Genomic DNA, 18794 nt, shown 5'->3' on the forward strand with positions numbered 1-18794 from the left:
TTACAACAGGAAAGCATAGTAATTTGATATTAATAGTATTTCCTCTGCCTGAAGAAAGAGCAAGAACAACTTTGTATTGTGGTTTGAGTGCCAGCTTACCCTCAGTATAATAGAAAATAAAGTAAATTCTTAAGGTTTTTGACTGCCATCCTTGGCCCCTAGACAGCATCTCTGGACCCACCCAGGGCCTGGGCAACTCACTGCCCTGAAGGGAAGGACACAAGCCTGGCTGGCTTCACTATCTGCTGATCCTGGAACCCTAGGGCCTTGAGTGAACATAGGTGGTAGTCTGGTAGTGGTTGCAGCAGTGCTTGGGTGAGACTCAGTGCTGTCCTAGCTTCAGGTATGACCTAGTGCAGTCCCAGTGATGGTGGCCATAGGAGGGTTTACATCACCACACCCCCAGTTCCAGGTGGCTCAACACAGAGAGAGACTCTGTTTGTTTGAGAGAAAGTAAGGGAAAAGGACAATAGTATTTTCCTGGTAATCCAGAGAATTCTTCCAGATCTTATCCAAGACCACTAAGGCAGTACCTCTGCGAGTCTGCAAAAACCACAGTGTTATTAGGCTTGGGACCCAACTCCCATTGACTACCTGGAAAGCCTTCTCAAAAAGAATGGGCACAAACATGCCAAGACTGCAAAGACTACAATAAACAGTTAACTCTTCAATGCCCCAAGACTGATAAATGTCTACAAACATCAGACCATCCAGGAAAACATGGCTTCACCAAATGACCTAAATAAATCAACATGGAGTCCTGAAGAAATAGGGATATGTGAACTTTCAGAGAGAGAATTCAAAATAGCTGTTTTGAGGAAACTCAAAGAAATTAAAATAATACACGTAAGTAATTTGGAATTCTATCACAAATTTAACAAAGAGATTGAAATAATTAAAAAGAAACAGAAATTCCACAGCTGAAAAATGCAATTGATATACTGAAGAATGCATCAGAGTCTCTTAATAGCAGAATTGATCAAGCAGAAGAAAGAATTAGTGAACTCGAATACAGGCTATTTGAAAATGCAGAGTCAGAGGAGACAAAAAAAATAGAAAAATAATAAAGCACACCTGCAAGACTTAGCAAATAGCCTCAAAAGGGCAAATCTAAGTCATTCACCTTGAAGAGGAGGTAGACAGAGAGATTGGGTTAGAAAGTTTATTTAAAGGGGTAATAACAGAGAACATCCCAAACCTGGAGAAAGATATCAATATTCAAATACAGGAAGGTTATAGAACACCAGGCAGATTTAACGCAAAGAAGACTACTTTGAGGCGTTTAATAAACTTGCAAAGGTCAAGGATAAAGAAAGGGTCCTAAAAGCAGTAAGAAAAAAGGAACAAATAACATCCAAAGAGCTCCAATATGTCTGGCAGCAGACTTCTCAGTGGAAATCTTACAGGTCAGAAGAGAGTGGCATCACATATTTAAAGTACTGAAAGAAAAAACTTATCCTAAAATAGTATATCCAATGAAAATATCCTTCAAACATGAAGGAGAAATAGACTTTCCCAGACACACAAAAGCTGAGGGATTTCACTAACACCAGACCTGTCCTACCACAAATGCTAGAGGGAGATCTTCAATCTTCATGAAAAGGATGTTAATGAGTAAGAGGAAATTATCAGAAGGTATAAAACTCACTGGTAATAGCCACAGAAAAACACAGACTATTATAGTACTATAACTGTGGTATGCAAACCACTCTTAAGTAAAAAGACTAAATGATGAACCAATAAAAAATAACTACAAGAATTTTTCAAGACATAGTACAGTAAGACATAAAGAGAAACAAAAATGTAAAAAGCAGGGGGATACAGTTAAAGTGTAGAGTGTTTATTAGTTTTTGCTTGTGTGTGTGTGTGTGTGTGTTTATGTAATGAATGTCATCAGTTTAAAATAATAGGTTACAAGACAGAATTTGGAAGCCTGATGGTAACTACAAATTGAAAAACATAAAACAGATACACAAAAAATAAAATGCAAGAAATCAAACCATAACACCAGAGAAAATCACTTTCACAAAAAGGAATACAGGAAGGATGGAAAGAAGAAAGAAAAGACCACAAAGCAACCAGAAAACAACAAAATGACAGGAGTAATCCCCTTCTGATAGATAACAACTTTGAATGTAAAGAGACTAAACTCTCCAACGAAAAGACATAGAGTCGCTTAGTGGATGAAAAAACAAGACCCAAAGATCTGTTATGTATAAGAAACACACTTTACCTATAAAGATACACACAGAATGAAAATTAAGGGATGGAAAGAGATAGTCCAAGCAAATGGAAACTGAAAAAAGAGCAGGAGTAGCTGTACTTATATCAGACAAAATAGATTCCAATCCAAACTATAAGAAACGAGAAAGAAAGTCCTTAATGATAAAGAGGCCAATTCAGTCAGGGGCTATAATATTTGTAAATATACATGCAGCCAACACTGGAGCACTCAGATATGTAAAGCAAATATTATTAGAGCTAAACAGAGAGATCTGAATACAATAATAGCTGGAGACTTTAACCCCATCTTCAGCATCGGACAGATCTTTCAGATACAAAATCAACAAAGAAACACTGGATGTAATCTGCACTATAGACCAAATGGATCTCATAGATATTTACACAACACTTCATCCAATGGCTAGAGAATACGTATTCTTTTCCTTAGCACATGGATCGTTCTCAAGGATACACCCTATGTTAAGTCACAAGTCTTAAAATATTCAAAAAATTGAAATAATATCAAGCATCTTCTCTAACCACAATGGAATATAACTAGAAATCAATAATGAGAAATTTTTGCAAACTGTACAAACACATGGAAATTAATGTACTCCTGAATGACCAGTGGGTCAGGAAGAAATTAAGAAGGAAATGAAAAAGTTTATTGAAACAAATGTTAATGGAAGCACAAGATATCAAAACCTATGGGATACACTGAAAGCAGTCCTACGAGGGAACTTCATAGCTACAAGTTCCTATATCAAAAAAGAAGAAAAACTTCAAATAAATAACTTAATGATGCATCTTGAAGAACTAGAAAGGCAAAAGCAAACCAAAATTGATGGAAGAAAAGAAATAATAAAGTGCAGAATAAATGAAATTGAAATGAAATGAAAACTATACAAAAGATTGGTGAAAGAAAAAGTTGTTTTAAAAAGATAAACAAAATGGACAAACCCTTGCCAGACTAATGAAGAAAAAAGGGAGAAGACCCAAATAAATAAAATCAGAGATTAAAAAGAGAAGACATTACAACTGATTCTGCAGAAATTCAAAGGATCATTAGTGGCTATTATTAACAACTCTATGTCAATAAATTGGAAAATCTAGAGGAAATGGATAAATTCCTAGTCACATACAACCTACCATTATTGAACCATGAAGAAATCCAAAACCTGAACAGACCAATAACTAGTAATTAGATTTAAACCATAATAAAAAGTCTTTTAGTAAGGAAAACCCAACGACCCAATGGCTTCACTGCTAAATTCCACCAAACATTTAAAGAAGAACTAATACCAATCCTACTCAGACTATTTCAAAATATAGAGGAGGAAGGAATACTTCCAAATTCATTCTGTGATACCAACACCAGACAAAGATATATCAAAAAAAGGAAACTACAGGCCAATGTCTGTGAAGAATATTGATACAGAAATCCTCAAAAGTATACTAGCAAACCAAATTCAACAACACACTAAAAAGATCATTCATCATGACCAAGTGGGATTTATCTCAGGGATATAAGGATGGTTGAACATATGCAAAGCAATCAGTGTGATACATCATATGAACAGAATGAAGGATTAAAAACCATATGATCATTTCAATCATTGCTGAAAAAGCATTCGATAACATTCAACATTCCTTCATGATTTAAAAAACTCAAAAACTGAGTTTTTTTTGAGAAGGAGCATACCTCAAAATAATAAAAGCTATATACAACAGATCCACAGCTAGTATCCTGCTGAATGGGGGAAAAGTGAAAACCTTTTCTGTAAGATCTGGAGCACACATGGATATTTACTTTCACTGCTGTCATTCAATAATAGCACTGGAAGTCCTAGCTAGAGCAATCAGAGAAGGGAAGGAAACAAAGGTCATCCAAGTTGGAAAGAAAAAGGTCCAATTATCCTTTTTGCAGATGATATGATCTTATATTTGGAAAAACTAAAGACTCCACCAAAAAACTATTAAAACTCATAAACAAATTCAGTAAAGTTGCAGGATACAAAATCAACATACAAAAATTGGGAGCATTTCTATATGCCAACAATGAATTATCTAAAAATGAAATAAAGAAATGTAATCCCATTTACAATAGCCATAAGTTAAATACCTAGGAATTACCCAAGGAAGTGAAAGTTCTCTACAATAAAAACTGTAAAACAGGCCAGGCACAGTGGCTTACGCCTGTAATCCCAGCACTTTGGGAGCCCGAGGCGGGTGGATCACGAGGTCAAGAGATCAAGATCATCCTGGCCAACATGGTGAAACCCCATCTCTACTGAAAATACAAAAATTAGCTGGGAGTGGTGACACATGCCTGTAGTCCTAGCTACTCAGGAGGCTGAAGCAGGAGAATTGCTTGAACCCAGGAGGCGGAGGGTTCAGTAAGTTGAGATCATGCCACTGCACTCCAGCCTGATGACAGAGCCAGACTCTATCTAAAAAATAAAAAATAAACCCTGTAAAACACTAATGAAAGAAATTGAAGAGGACACCAAAAAATAGAAAGAGATTCCATGTTCATGGATTAGGAGAATCAATATTATTAAAATGTCCACAGTACCCAAAGAAATCTACAGATTCAATGCAATTCCTATCAAAATACCAATGAGAGTCTTTATAGAAATAGAAAAAAAAATCCTAACATTTTTATGGAACCACAAAGGACCCAGAATAGCTAAAGCTATCTTGAACAAAAAGAACACTGGAAGAATCACATTACCTGACCAGATTATACTACAGAGCTATCATAACCAAAAAAGCATGGTATTGACATTAAAAAAGTGTAGACCAATGGAATATAATAGACAACCAAGAAACAAATCCACATACCTACAGTGATCTATTTTTGACAAAGTTGCCAAACATATACACTGGGGAAAAGGACAGTGTTTTCTATAAATAAACCAGATATCCATATACTGAAGAATGAAACTAGACCTGTATCTCTCACCATATACAAAAATCAAATCAAAATCAGTCAAAGACTTAAATAACTAAGACCTCAAACTATGAAGCTACTACAGGAAAACTTTGAAGACACTCTCCAGGACATTGGTCTGGGCAAAAACTTCTTGAATAATAGTGTCCCACAAGCATAGGCAACCAAAGCAAAAATGGACAAATGAGATCACATCAAGTTAAAAAGCCTCTGCATAGCAAAGAAAACAATCAACAAAGTAAAGACACAACCCCACATAGTGGAAGAAAATATTTGCAAGCTATCCATCCGACAAGGGATTAATAATCAGAATATAAGGAATTCAAACAACTCAATAGGAAAAAAATCAAATTATCTGATTAAAAAGTGGGCAAAAGATTTGAATTGATATTTCTCAAAAGAAGACATACAAATGGCAAAAGGCGTATGAAAAGGTGCTCAACATCACTGATCATCAGAGAAATGCAAATCAAAATTACAATGAGATATCATCTCACCCCAGTTAAAATGGCTTCTATCCAAAAGATAGGCAATAACAAATGCTGACAAAGATGTGGAGTAAACTAAACCCTTGTACACTGTTGGTGGGAATGTAAATTAGTACAACCACTATGAAGAACAGTTTGGAGGTTCCTCAAGAAATTAAAAATAATGGCTGGGCATGGTGGCTCACGCCTGTAATCCCAACACTTTAGGAGTCCAAGGCAAGTGGATCACCTGAGGTCAGGAGTTTGAGACCAGCCTGGCCAACACGGGGAAACCCCGTCTCTACTAAAAATACAAAAAAAAAAAAAAAAAATAGGCATGGTGGCGGATGCCTGTAGTCCCAGCTACTCGGGAGGCTGAGGTAGGGAGAACTGCTTCAACTTGGGAGGCAGAGGTTGCAGTGAGCCGAGATCATGCCACTGCACTCCAGCCTGAGTGTCAGAGTGAGACTTTGTCTCCAAAACAATAAATAAATAAAAATAAATAATGTTACCCCATATGATCCAGCAATCCCACCCCTTGATATATACCCAAAAGAAAGGCAATCAGTATATTGAAGAAATATCTACACTCCCATGTTTTTGCCTCATGATTTACAATAGCCAAGATTGGAAGCAACCTAAGTGCCCATACACAGATGAATGGATAAAGAAAATGTGGTACTTATACATAATGGAGTACTATTCAGCCATAAAAAAGAATGAGATCCTGTTATTTGCAACAACATCGATGGAATTGGAGGTCACTGTGTTAAGTAAAATAAGCCAGGCAGAGAAAGAAAAATATTCCATGTTATCACATATTTTTGGTATATAAAAATCAAAACAATTGAACTAATGGACATAGGGAGTAGGAAGATGTTTATCAGAGCCTGGGAAGAGTAGTGAGGGGGGTTGGGGGTGGAAGTAGGGATGGTTAATGGGTACAACAAAAATAATTAGAATGAATAAGATCTAGTATTTGATAGTACAACAGATTATAGTCAATAATAATCTTGTATTTAAAAATAACTAAAAGTAAAATTGGATTGCTGGTAACACAAAGGATAAAAGTTTAAGGGGATGGCCCTACTCTTCATGATGTGATTATTACACAATGTGTGCTTGTATCAAAATGTCTCATGTACCCCATGAAAACATAACATCTACTCTGTACCAACAAAAATTTTAAAAAGAAAGAAATTCTGGAGGCCAGAAGGCAGTGGGTAAATTTTTCAATGTGCTAAAAGAAAAAAACTGTCAACCATGTTTCGGATAGCCAGCAAAACTGCCCTTCAAAAATGAGAGAGAAGTTAAGGTGTTCCTGGATAAATATAAGCTGAAGAAATTCATTACTACTAGACCTGCCTTGCAAGAGGGAGTCCTGCAAGGTAAAATTAAAGAACACCAGACAGTAATTTACAGCTGTATGAAGAAATAAATATATCAATAAAGATTATACCATGGATAATTATAAAATCTTGTAGTATTGTGACAATGGTTCATAACTCAACTTTTGTTTTCTCTTAAGAGACTAATACATTTAATGAAAACAATTATTAGTCTAAAAGCTAATTTGGTTTGTAACTCCACATTTTGTTTTCTACATAATTTATGGGCCTAATGTGTTTAAAGGTAGTATTAGTTTATGTTTGGGGGCACAAAGTGTATAAAGATGTAATTTTGTGACAGTAACAGAAAAGGTTGGGGACATAGCTGTAAAGGAGCAGAGTTTAAAGAATATAAAATATGAATAACTTTATATATAGACTGCATCATAAAATAATATCCTGAATAGATTTGGTTAAATAAGTACATTAAAATTTCTGTTTCTCTTTAATGTGAGTACTATAAAATTAAACTTTTAAAGTAGTTTCTGATGGGTTTCTGGGTGTTTCTGATGGGCAGTCAGGGCTGAGAACTGCTGCTCTATGGGGCTAGGTTAAATTTAAGTTTAAATTTTTTTAGCAGGAGCATTTTATAGATGATGCTGTGGACTTCACATTGTATCATATTGTGAAGCACACCGGTTGTCCCACTTTTAGTGATTATAAGATGAGGCAGTGGATTCAGGTGGTGACAGCCTCGTTTCTCCTATGTAAAAGTTCCTGTCAGCCTTTCATTTAATGGCTTAATTGGGTGAGCATTGCCTAAAGCAATGATTAATTAGGGTTTGTAAAGGGTGATTTCCCACCTGTTAGTCATTTCATACTTATTGTCTGGAATTAACTATAAAGAAGAACTTTCCCTCCTCAGGGTTTTTTGGTGGTTGCCCTGAAATTCAGTTCTTATGGAATATTGTTAAGTTTTAGAGCAAGACACTGATGTCCTGCTTCTTTTTAATGGTTTCTAATGAGATGATGATTTTTGTTTCTTATTTTTCCTTCTTTTATTATTTTGAACTTGTTACAGTTAGACTTCTTTTACAGTGTGAATTAAATTACACAAGATATATAAATAAATGGATGATGTCAGTGTAGCAAGGAAATCCCTTGATTCATAGGTTAATGTGTCTCAACAAGTGACACCACCAGCTGAATGCAAAATACACGAATACAGTCAAATACTACAAGCCACCAACAGATGGCAGTCTCTCATTGTAAATTATCACCTTGCATTCCACTGGTTTCATTTAGCTAAGACTTGGAGGTGCTTGCTCTGTATTTACTCCATCTTTGTGCATTTTTCCCTTGCCTTCATGGCAAGGCTCAACCCCAGCATCCTCAACCCTTCCTTACTCTCTTCTGTCAAAGGCTTTCAGTGTGTTGTTGTTGAAATCTAGATTTATTGCAATATTTCTTTTCTATATAGGAATTTAACATACCTTTTAAATTGAGTATGTAATTTTATTAGGATTGTTATTGTTTTCCTATGTGTTCTAGTTAGAAAGATGATTAGGTTTTGAATTGTCATCTTCTGATCCTGACCTCCCCATAGGCCACCCATTTTCTGTATGATATTGCAAAACACTTCTTGTTGGTTTTGTTTGTTCCTGCATTATAGTAGAAATGTTTTTATTGTGCTTCTATCACTCACATTTCTTTTTATTTTTGATGCTCAAATTGCCCCATTTTTGTCTAACTGAGGCTCCTTCATGTTGAATCTTGTGTCCTTCTAATATGAACCATTTGTTTTTGATAACTCTTACTTTCTAGCACAAGATATCCCAAGCCCATCTTGTATATTTAGTGCCCCACACCTGCATCATTCACTCCTCTAAGGAGCCAGGGTTTATTTTACATTTTAAAATGGGGAAAGCAATTGAGTCACTTGATTTTTTTTAAGTTCTAAATTACTCATTAATGTCTGTTTCTTCTTAAAGGATAGTGTCAAGTTCTAAAGTGCAGCCAGGGTTGAAAACCATTGCCGCTTTCAGAGACTTAGGTTAGATTTAGGTTTAACTTTTTGGGCAAGAATATTTCATTGGTAAATAGGTAAATAACTTATAATTTTTGGACATCTGTCTCCTTTTAAGGTTGCTTCTTTCAATGTGTTTTCTTTAAAGGGAAATAATTGTAAAGTTATATAAAGTAAATCTTTATCCCATGACTATGTCTAAAGTTAAAAAAGAAAATAACACATGAATGAAGAACATTTTAATATTAATTATGAAGAACTTAGGATATTCAATATATGCATTTTCCAATTCCAGGAAGCTTTAAATGAATAAAGAAGAAGAAATTCTCTTTACTCCTCTTGGTATTAAATTGCTTTTGTAAGTTCTCTGATATTGTCTTATTAACAGATATTTATTGAGAAAGTATGGTAAGTCAGGCCCAGTTCTAGGTGCTGGTGATTCAAGAATGAATTAAACATATAGTTCCTACCCTTATAGAGTTTATGTTGAGTAGAGGGCAAGGACCAACAATAAACAGATAGCATCTGTCAGATACCTCTTCCAAAGTAGTAAAGAGAAGCTGGAGGTAGGAGGTTCTGTTTTCCTGCTTTTCCTAAGGGAGTCAGGGGTTAGAATATATGTAACACCTTTATCTTTGGTGACTTTCCCTTTCTTTGACCTTCGGTAATTGCTACCTAGGTATTCTTTCCATTAACATGAAATTCTGTATTACTATAGTTATTTTCATGAAGATTGATAGCCTATGATTTTCTCAGTGTGCCGTGTCACAAATAGTACTGGAGCACATTTAAGTACTCACAAGCAATACTGGAGTACATCGTAAGAATTACACAAGGCCGGGCGTGGTGGTTCACACTTGTAATCCCAGCACTTTGGGAGGCTGAGGCGGGTGGATCACGAGGTCAAGAGATCAAGACCATCCTGGCCAACATGGTGAAATCCCGTCTCTACTAAAAGTACAAAAATTAGCTGGGCATGGTGGCATGTGCCTGTAGTTCCAGCAACTCAGGAGGCTGAGGCAAGAGAATCACTTGAACCCGGAAGGCGGAAGTTGCAGCAAGCCAAGATCGTGCCACTGCACTCCAGCCTGGGTGACAGAGCGAGACTCCGTCGCAAAAAAAAAAAAAAAAAGTATACAAATAAGACAATAAGTGGTAAGTGGAAAATTACAACAATTTGCTATGTTGCTGATGCTTGGAATTTTTCTAGCATCAAAATTGCTCACTCACACTTTCAAAACTTTCCTCATAGCCCAAGGGCTTTAAATATATTGTCTTATCAAAATTAAAAATTACTTCAGGTCATGGACCTTTGGAGTTGCATTGGAATACTTGGAACCACAGATGTTACATCCTTAGATTTCGGGGGTTAGATCCTTATACATGTCCAACAGCTGAAAGTATAACTACATCATGAGCATTGGCACAGCGCCTGGGGTGAGGAAGAAGCAAAGTAAAGGGGAGAGGATAACCCTCAAGCCTGGTGCCACAAGAAAAAGAATCAAATAAATGAACAAGAGAATAACTTTGAATTGGCTAAGTATTACTATCAAAGTCTAGAATATGGATTTCTAGATCTTTTAGAAAACCTCGTACCACATTTTCTTTGTTCACTCATTATTGATGGGCACTTAAGTTTATTCCATAACTTGGCTGTTGTGAATAGTGCCGCAATGGACATAATTGTGCAGAATCTCTTCAACACACTGATTTCAAATCATTCAGGTACCCAGAAGTGGGATGGCTGGATCATATGGTAATTCTATTTTCAGTTTTTTGAGGAACCACCATGCAGTTTTCCATAATGAATGTACTAATTTACATTCCCACCAACAGTGTACAAACATCCTCATTTCTCCACTTTTCTTTTCTTTTTTGTTTTTTTTTTTTTTTTTGAGACAGGGCCTCTGTCATCCAGGCTGGAGTGCAGTGGCACAATCACGGTTCACTGCAGCCTTGACCTCCAGGCTTAAGTGATCCTCCCACCTCAGCCTTTCGAGTAGCTAGGACTACAGGCATGTACCACCTTGCCCAGCTAATTTTTAAAACTTTTTTGTATAGATAGGGTCTCACTGTGTTGTCCAGGCTGGTCTTGAAATTTGGGCTCAAGCGATCCTCCCAAAGTGCTGAGATTACAGGTGTGAGCCACTGTACCCAGCCAAAATTCATTTATGTTTTGTGTACACCTTATACACAGAAGTCTGAAGATAATTTATACAATATTTTTAATAATTTTGTGCATGATACAAAATTTTGAGTGTGTTTTAATTGCAACACTTCACATGAGGTCAGGTGTGGAATTTTTCACTGTGGTGTCACATTGCTTCTGAGAAAGTTGTGGATTCTGGAGCATTTTGGATTTTCAAATTAGGAATGCTTAACTTGTGCATCCACTATAGAAGTAGCACACTAATGATGATCCAGGGAAACCATCACTAAGAAGTTGATATTTGAGCAGGGTTTTTCAGGAGTTCCCCATGTGACCAAGGGATAGGAAGAAAGAAAGGGTATTCTGGGTACAGAGAATAGCACATACAGAAACATGGATGCAAAACATCATGTGAGGAAGACCAGTGAGATAAAATTTTAAGTCAATTACTATTCGAAGCAAATCGTTTTTCTGGGAAAACTGAAATAACTTTTACTGGGACTGTTCCATTTTTACCTGGGATGAGCCTCTATTTAAAAAATTAATATTCCGGTTGGGCGTGGTGGCTCACAACTGTAATCTCAACACTTTGGGAGGCTGAAGCAGGTGGATCACTTGAGACTAGAATTTTGAGACCAGCCCGGCCAACATGGTGAAACCCTGTCTCTAGTAAAAATACAAAAGAAAAAAAAAATTAGCTGGGTGTTGTGGCACATACCTGTAGTCCCAGCTACTTGGGAGGCTGAGGCAGGAGAATTGCTTGAACCCGGGAGGCGGAGGTTGCAGTGAACTGAGATGGTGCCACTGCCCTCCCTCGGCAACAGAGCAAGACTCTGTTTCAAAAAAAATTAATATTTCTGTAAAACACCCTTCATTATTAGAGGAGAGAGGTAAATATACCCTTCTTGATGCCTCAAAGTCATGTGATAAATCTTCACAAATTGAATTTTAGCAAATTACATAATGAACAAGTGAGATATGGAAAGCTGTTTTTGAAAGAGACAGTAAATAACTGCATTTTTGCTGAATTTGTTTTTTCAAAAACAATGAGAAAATAATTTCCTCCTGAAACGATATAAAGCGTCCATAATGAAAAGTCCTTGGTGTTTATAATTAATCCAGAGTCTTATCGTATTGCATTATATTGTATTGCATTGTATTGCTCTGTACTTAGTCAAGATAAACTAATAGGCCGGCTGCAGTGGCTCACACCTGTAATCCCAGCACCTTGGGAGGCCAAGGTTGGCGGATCACTTGAGCCCAAGAGTTTGAGACCAGCCTGGACAACAGGGCAAAACCTGGGTCTCTATAAAAGATACAAAACTTAGCTGGTCATGGTGGTTGCGTGCTTGTAGTCCAGCTACTGGGAGGCTGAGAGGTGGAAGGATCACTTGAGACTGAGAGGTTGAGGCTGCAATGAGCCGTGATTGTGCTACTGCACCCCAGCCTGGGTGACAGAGCAACACCCTGTCTCAAAAAAAATAAAAGATAAATTAACAATAATCATACGAGTCTTATGAGGGAGGGAAAGTGGGTAAATGGATACAAAAAAAAATTAGAAAGAATAAGACCTAGTGTTTGCTGGCACAAGAGAGTGACTGTAGTCAAAAGTAATTTAATTATACATTTAAAAATAACCAAAAGAGTATTATCAGATTGTTTGTAACACAAAGGTTAAATGCTTGAGGTGATGGATTCCCCATTTACCCTGGTGTGATTATTACATGCCTCTGTCAAAATATCTCATGTAACTCATAAATATACACACCTATTATGAACCCACAAAAATTAAAAATACAAATTAAGGCAAGGCATAGTGGCTCACGCCTGTAATCCCAGCACTTTAGGAGGCCTAGGTAGGCGCGCCACCTGATCCCAGGAGTTTGAGACCAGCCTGGGCAACATAGGGAGACCCCGCCTCAGCAAAGAGTGGTGGTACACACCTGTAGTCCCAGCTATTTGGGAGATGGAGGTGGGAGGATCACTTGACCCCAGGAGTCTGAGGCTGCAGAGAGCCATGATCGTATCACTGCACTTCACCCTGGGTGACAGATTGAGACCCTACTCAAAATAAATAATGAATAAAATAAAATAAAATAAAAATGTTTAAAAAACATAAGAAAAATTATAAATCTAAAAAGAATAAAGTGTCAGTGACAAAATACATATTTATACATAGTTACAAATTAGATATTTAGAAGATATAGGAACTTTTCAGGGGTTAGCTAGGTTCCACAGAATAAATTGTATTTATTGACTTTTTCTGTCATTCCCAGAAGGGCTTGCTTAAGATGTGGAACTATTTTTCCTTTGAAAAATAAAACAGCTCTTTGAACCTTAACTCAAAACTATAGTTTTGTTTCTAACAATTTTGCAGGAGAGCTAGACTCCATTTTTCACTTGAGAAGTTTTGCGTTTATAAATCCACAGTATTTTGAATTTACATATATCCATCAAAGACACATTCAGGTCAAAAAATTGAGGATATATTTATAGATCACATGAAATAGTCAATTGATAAACTGACACATACTTCAACATAATTACATATAAGAAATCAAACTTTACTTTCAAATGACAGATTTTTATCTGCAGAGTAAAAGATCTTTATGCAAAAGCAAGATAGGGATTCCTCAAGGATCTAGAAGCCAATTATTAGAAGTGGTAGAGTATAATAAGGAAGGAGAATTTAAATTGTGCTTTCTATACTCCCTCTTCTATGAGGATGTTTCTCATGAAAAACACAACAATCTCAAAGATTTTTAGATGATTGCTTCTTCACGTATTTTAAGTGTGTCCTCCACTGCCTAATACATTTACTTGTCATTAGTTGTGAATATATTTTTTTCGATTGTCGTGAATATATTTTTTTCGATTTTCATGAAAATGCTGTCTGTGAATATTTTGCAGATTTAATCTAAATTTTTAGTTTAAAACTTTACTTTTTGTTATGAGGTAGTATATGAGAAATCAGCAAGAATCCATATAAGGCCTCAAGCTGGAAAAGTTTTCATTTAGTGGTCATGTGAATTGTATGTTGAGGAGATTCAGCAATATGTCCAATATTATGATAACCATTTACAGTGAATAAATATGAAACAAAGCTACTGTTCCCAAGTAGCTTATAATCAAAGTAGAAGATCCATAAACATTAAAATTTTTAAATAATTGATTATTAAACTGTATGAGACTCACCACAAAGCAATACAAGTTGTATCACTGTGAACAGAAATAGTCTGAAGATCTTTTCGAATGAGGTAGAAAACCAAAAGAACCTTGGAAGATGGATGGAATTTGGATCTTCTGAATAATAATAAGGATATAGTTAATGCTGGGAGAGCAAACACAAGGAGATGATCATACTTTCAGTATATAAGTAAACCTGAGTTTTAAATATTTTTCCCTAATAGAGTAGCCTTGCAACTTGCTGTCTCAGTTGCTGTATTTAAGCTTTACAAGTGTCGGAACCTGCCTCATAGTTAGGCCTGATTGGGATTATATGTAGCTTAAAATCCATATAAAGCGATCCTTTCTTTAATGGTTTTGAGTCATTGCAGTAATAAAATTAAATTATGTTATTTTGAGAAGCCAAATTCCTAAATAATTCCTATTGAGAATCTAAAGAGAAATTATCTATCTGGAAATTTAGAGGTAGATACCACGGGGAAGTTCTGAAAATTAGCTGTGATAATTCTACTCTTACTACTTTCATAATAAATTAAACAATTTTCCTTCAGTGTACCTTCTATAGAATCATTGTCTTAATGAGGGAATGAGAAATTGACTTATAGATAAGTGATAAATAGAATCTATCACATATAAAATAATTCAGTTTTTAGATAGCAGACTAATTTCAGCATTGGTTAGAGTTTTAATTAAAGTTATTAAATGTCACACATTTTCACCTTTATCACTGATTTAATACCATTAAATAATAGAAATTATTGAGTAACAAGTTGAAACCATTTTTAAGCTTGGCCAATTAAGAAAAATATCATTATTATTCATATTAACATTAATTGGATGACCTTTGAGTAGATTTTGATATTAACTGGGTATATTTCACTTGTTCTAGGGTACGTGATAGGATTCTTTGGTTGCAAACAACCACAATCAATTCTTGTGCACAAATAGAATTCATTATAAAGAGATCAGCAACTCACAGAATGGATAGAAAGACTGGATAAATAGGCTTAGAAAGAAGGAGACTGAGCTACCCCAGAGGGCTGGAAGCAGGAACTGCAGTAATGTCTCTTTGCTGGTACATTCTGTTCAGGGACCCACCACTAAAGTGAATAAACTGCTCTGTTTATTTATTACTCTGAACAGACTCTAGTCAAGATTCAAAAATACAAGGATGAGGTTCTCAACTTAATTTAATTCACTTGCCTGTCCCACAGTGTACTTGAGTGATGAAAGAAATGGCCTTAAACAAGGATTCTCCAGGAACCCTTCCTCTTCATAGTGGCAGAGCAAGTGCCAGGATTTATTGTCTCCACATTCCTACAAAAGATGGGAAATAGATGCTGTGTGGGAGGAAAACTATGCCTATTCCATTAGCTGAGATCTTTTATCTCCTGTTTCAGAGGACCAGGCAGCTGCTCATAGAAAACATCATTAGCATTTCTAAGGACAAAGGTCTAAAGACAGTACCTTAATTTGTCATTAGGCAAAAATCTCCGTGGACAACAATTATATAAAAACAGTTGTGGAACTTCAGTTCTCTTTTCCATTTAATGAGGTATAAAACTTTTCACTTTCCAGAAAGAATATATTCTAAATTGGAGGTTGTTCAATTACTATTATTAACTGTGTTCTACCAGTGCCATTTCCTCACAGATGCACCTTTGCTTTTCTCACATTCTGCCTGAATATTTCCTGTAAGCCAATTATGACACTGAAATTGAGTTTTCCAGTAATGTTCACTAGATTCCCTCAAGAAAGGGAATATATGATAGAGAAAAACCTAAGAGAATCCAAAATAATGGTGGTTTATCATAATAGATTCTCTGGCCAATAATTCCTATTTTTGTTTTGCATGATTTTCCTGTCAGTCTTAAAATTTTCCCAGTCACTTTCTTTGTAAAGCTTTACTGTTTTCATTTTTTAAAAAATGTTTAAGTACTTTAAAAGTCCTTTTAAAAATTTCTTTTCCACTGAAATGAAATTGTGGCCACTAGGCTAAAATCATATCTTAATGGGATACATTCTCACTAACTTTGGCCTATTTTAGTATTCCATCCTGAGACAGAATCTAGTGTTTACATCAGATAATGTTTCCTTGTGGACATAGTGGAACAAGTATTTTTCAGTGCACACAGGTACCCCACAAAATCAGAAATATCCATCTGTAGCCTGTTAGAGACATACAAAATATAGATATTCCATTAGTATCATTGTAAACAGCCAGGGGTGGCGTGCAGGCTGATTTTCTTTATTTTTTTTTATTAATTTTTTTTTGCACACAAAACAATAAACATTTTCTAAAAATACACACAAACAAAAAGATGTATATCAAACATATTAGGAAGGTTGCACATGGGAAGACGGGGAATAGAAATGGGGAGTGGGAATTAAAGAAAATAAATGAGAGAGGGACTTTGTATGGATCAATGATAATAACCCAATCCTCTATTTGACAAAGAAGAAGGAGAAGGAAGAGGAAGAAAAAGAAAGTAGGATAAAGGATCAGAAAGGGAGGAAAATAGAAAAAATTAGAGTGTGACTCCAGGGTAGACCTGTTTTGTTGTCGCTGGGTTGGTTGGTTGGTTTGTCTGTTGTATTTTTCATATGTTTCACCATGTTGGCCAGGCTGGTCTTGAACTCCTATAGCCTCAAGTGATCAACCCGCCTTGGCCCCCCAGAGTGCTGGGACTACAGGCGTGAGCCACCACGTCCAGCCCCCACATTGCTTCTGGCCTCTGTGGTAGACCTCCCAGATGGGGCGGCCGGGCAGAGGCACTCCCCACATCCCAGACGGGGCGGCCGGGCAGAGGCGCTCCTCACTTCCCAGACGGGGTGGCCGCGCAGAGGCACTCCTCACTTCTTCCCAGACGGGGGGCCGGGCAGAGGCGCTCCTCACTTCTTCCCAGACGGGGCGGCCGGGCAGAGGCGCTCCTCACTTCTTCCCAGACGGGGCGGCCGGGCAGAGGCGCTCACTTCTTCCCAGACGGGGCGGCCGGCAGAGGCGCTCCTTCCAGAGGGGGCCGGGCAGAGGCGCTCCTCACTTCTTCCCAGATAGGGGCGGCCGGGCAGAGGCGCTCCTCACTTCTTCCCAGATGGGGGCGGCCGGGCAGATTTTCTTTAGTGCAGTATTGTGCTGCCCTTACCTCACTGACTCGCCTCTCTGTTACCCACAACAGGACTTTTATCTGCGGAAGTTAGTGGCAGGCACATATTACTTCCCTGCTTCTGAATTGATGGCTCAGAACATTAGCACACTAAAGCCATGGACTCCTGTTGGAGGATGCAGGTTACCTAAATGGTACTTTAAGGCCTTTTAGAGGTAGAGTAAGACCTTTGCTTTTAAATTCTTTTTTAACCATCAACTTAAATGTTGAATTAATCCTGTGACAATGATAGTTGGTTTTTGAAGTCTGAAATTTTGGCAAAAAGCAAATTCTTTTCTAAGTTGATATAAGCAAGTAACAGTTCTATAAAAATTAAAACCATGGATTATTATAATGGCTTCATTCTGTAGTTAAAACATTTACAGTGGATTATACTGCTCAGTGTAGTTGTCATTGATTTAATCATTTTCATGAAGATTTATCAGTAGTCACTTCCATCAAAAACAGATGGGATTCAAAACAGCAACAGTGTGTTAAAAAGAAAAGGAAAAATAGTTATGAGAATCTCATGGATTTTTTTTTTTTTGCAGTCAGTTTTTTTTTTCATTTTAATCGCTTTTCCTTTACTTGAATTAAAATACCTTCATAGATTGTGTCTGAGTTTTGAAGCTAGGAAATCATACACATGGAATCTTTACTTATTAAATATTTTAATTGGCTTGATAACCTGTATCTTTAAGATATCACTTCCTTTTAATTAAGATATAAAATGCTACTTGGGTCTTTTAGTACTTTAGTAATAATGTGAAAAGATAGTAAGTCTAAATTTCACAAGTAGTGATTTGTTGTAACCAGCGGGGAAAAAAATGAAGAACACATATTGCAGGAGAAAGAACAGTCATTGTCCCAACCATCCTTGCTATAGTTCTGTTCACAATCTATTAACAAACCAATTTTATAAGATAAATTTTGGGGGCCTAAATTGATACCATTAGGTTCCTCTGCCATTGTAGAACAGTGAAGACAAAAGCACTCACCATCTTAATATTCACAGGACTGTGCTAAAGAATAATGATTTAAGATCGAGACAAGAGTTAACTGCCCATCTCACCAACCAGTGGCCTTCCCCAGGAGCTCTGGATGTCAATGCTGTTGCCTTGGATACGTTGCTTTACCGAAAACACAATAAACAGTGGTATGAGTAAGTGTAATACTTTTTTTCCAACTAATTAATAGTTAGTTGTACCAAAACATATGGCTATCTGCTTTGGTTTCTCAGTTATTCTTTCTGAACTTATTATTATCTTAGAGCAAAGACAAGATTTAGGACTACTTTGGTAAGGTTAGATTATCTGAGA

General features: G+C 36.6%; 1 protein-coding gene across 3 annotated transcripts in view; it reads left to right on the forward strand.

Annotated features, from left to right (window-relative positions):
- RUNDC3B (RUN domain containing 3B) overlaps positions 1-18794 on the forward strand; it is a 199541-nt gene that overhangs the window by 159657 nt on the left and 21090 nt on the right. For 2 of the 3 annotated variants that reach the window (XM_003252340.4, XM_003252338.4), the window contains one exon: positions 18491-18637. The exons of the other annotated variant lie outside the window; for it this stretch is intronic. In XM_003252340.4, the coding sequence (XP_003252388.1) occupies positions 18491-18637 (147 nt within the window). The remainder of the gene's footprint in view (positions 1-18490; positions 18638-18794) is intronic. 3 annotated transcript variants of the gene reach the window in all.

This window comes from Nomascus leucogenys, chromosome 11, assembly GCF_006542625.1.
Source record: "Nomascus leucogenys isolate Asia chromosome 11, Asia_NLE_v1, whole genome shotgun sequence".
NCBI lineage: Eukaryota > Metazoa > Chordata > Mammalia > Primates > Hylobatidae > Nomascus > Nomascus leucogenys.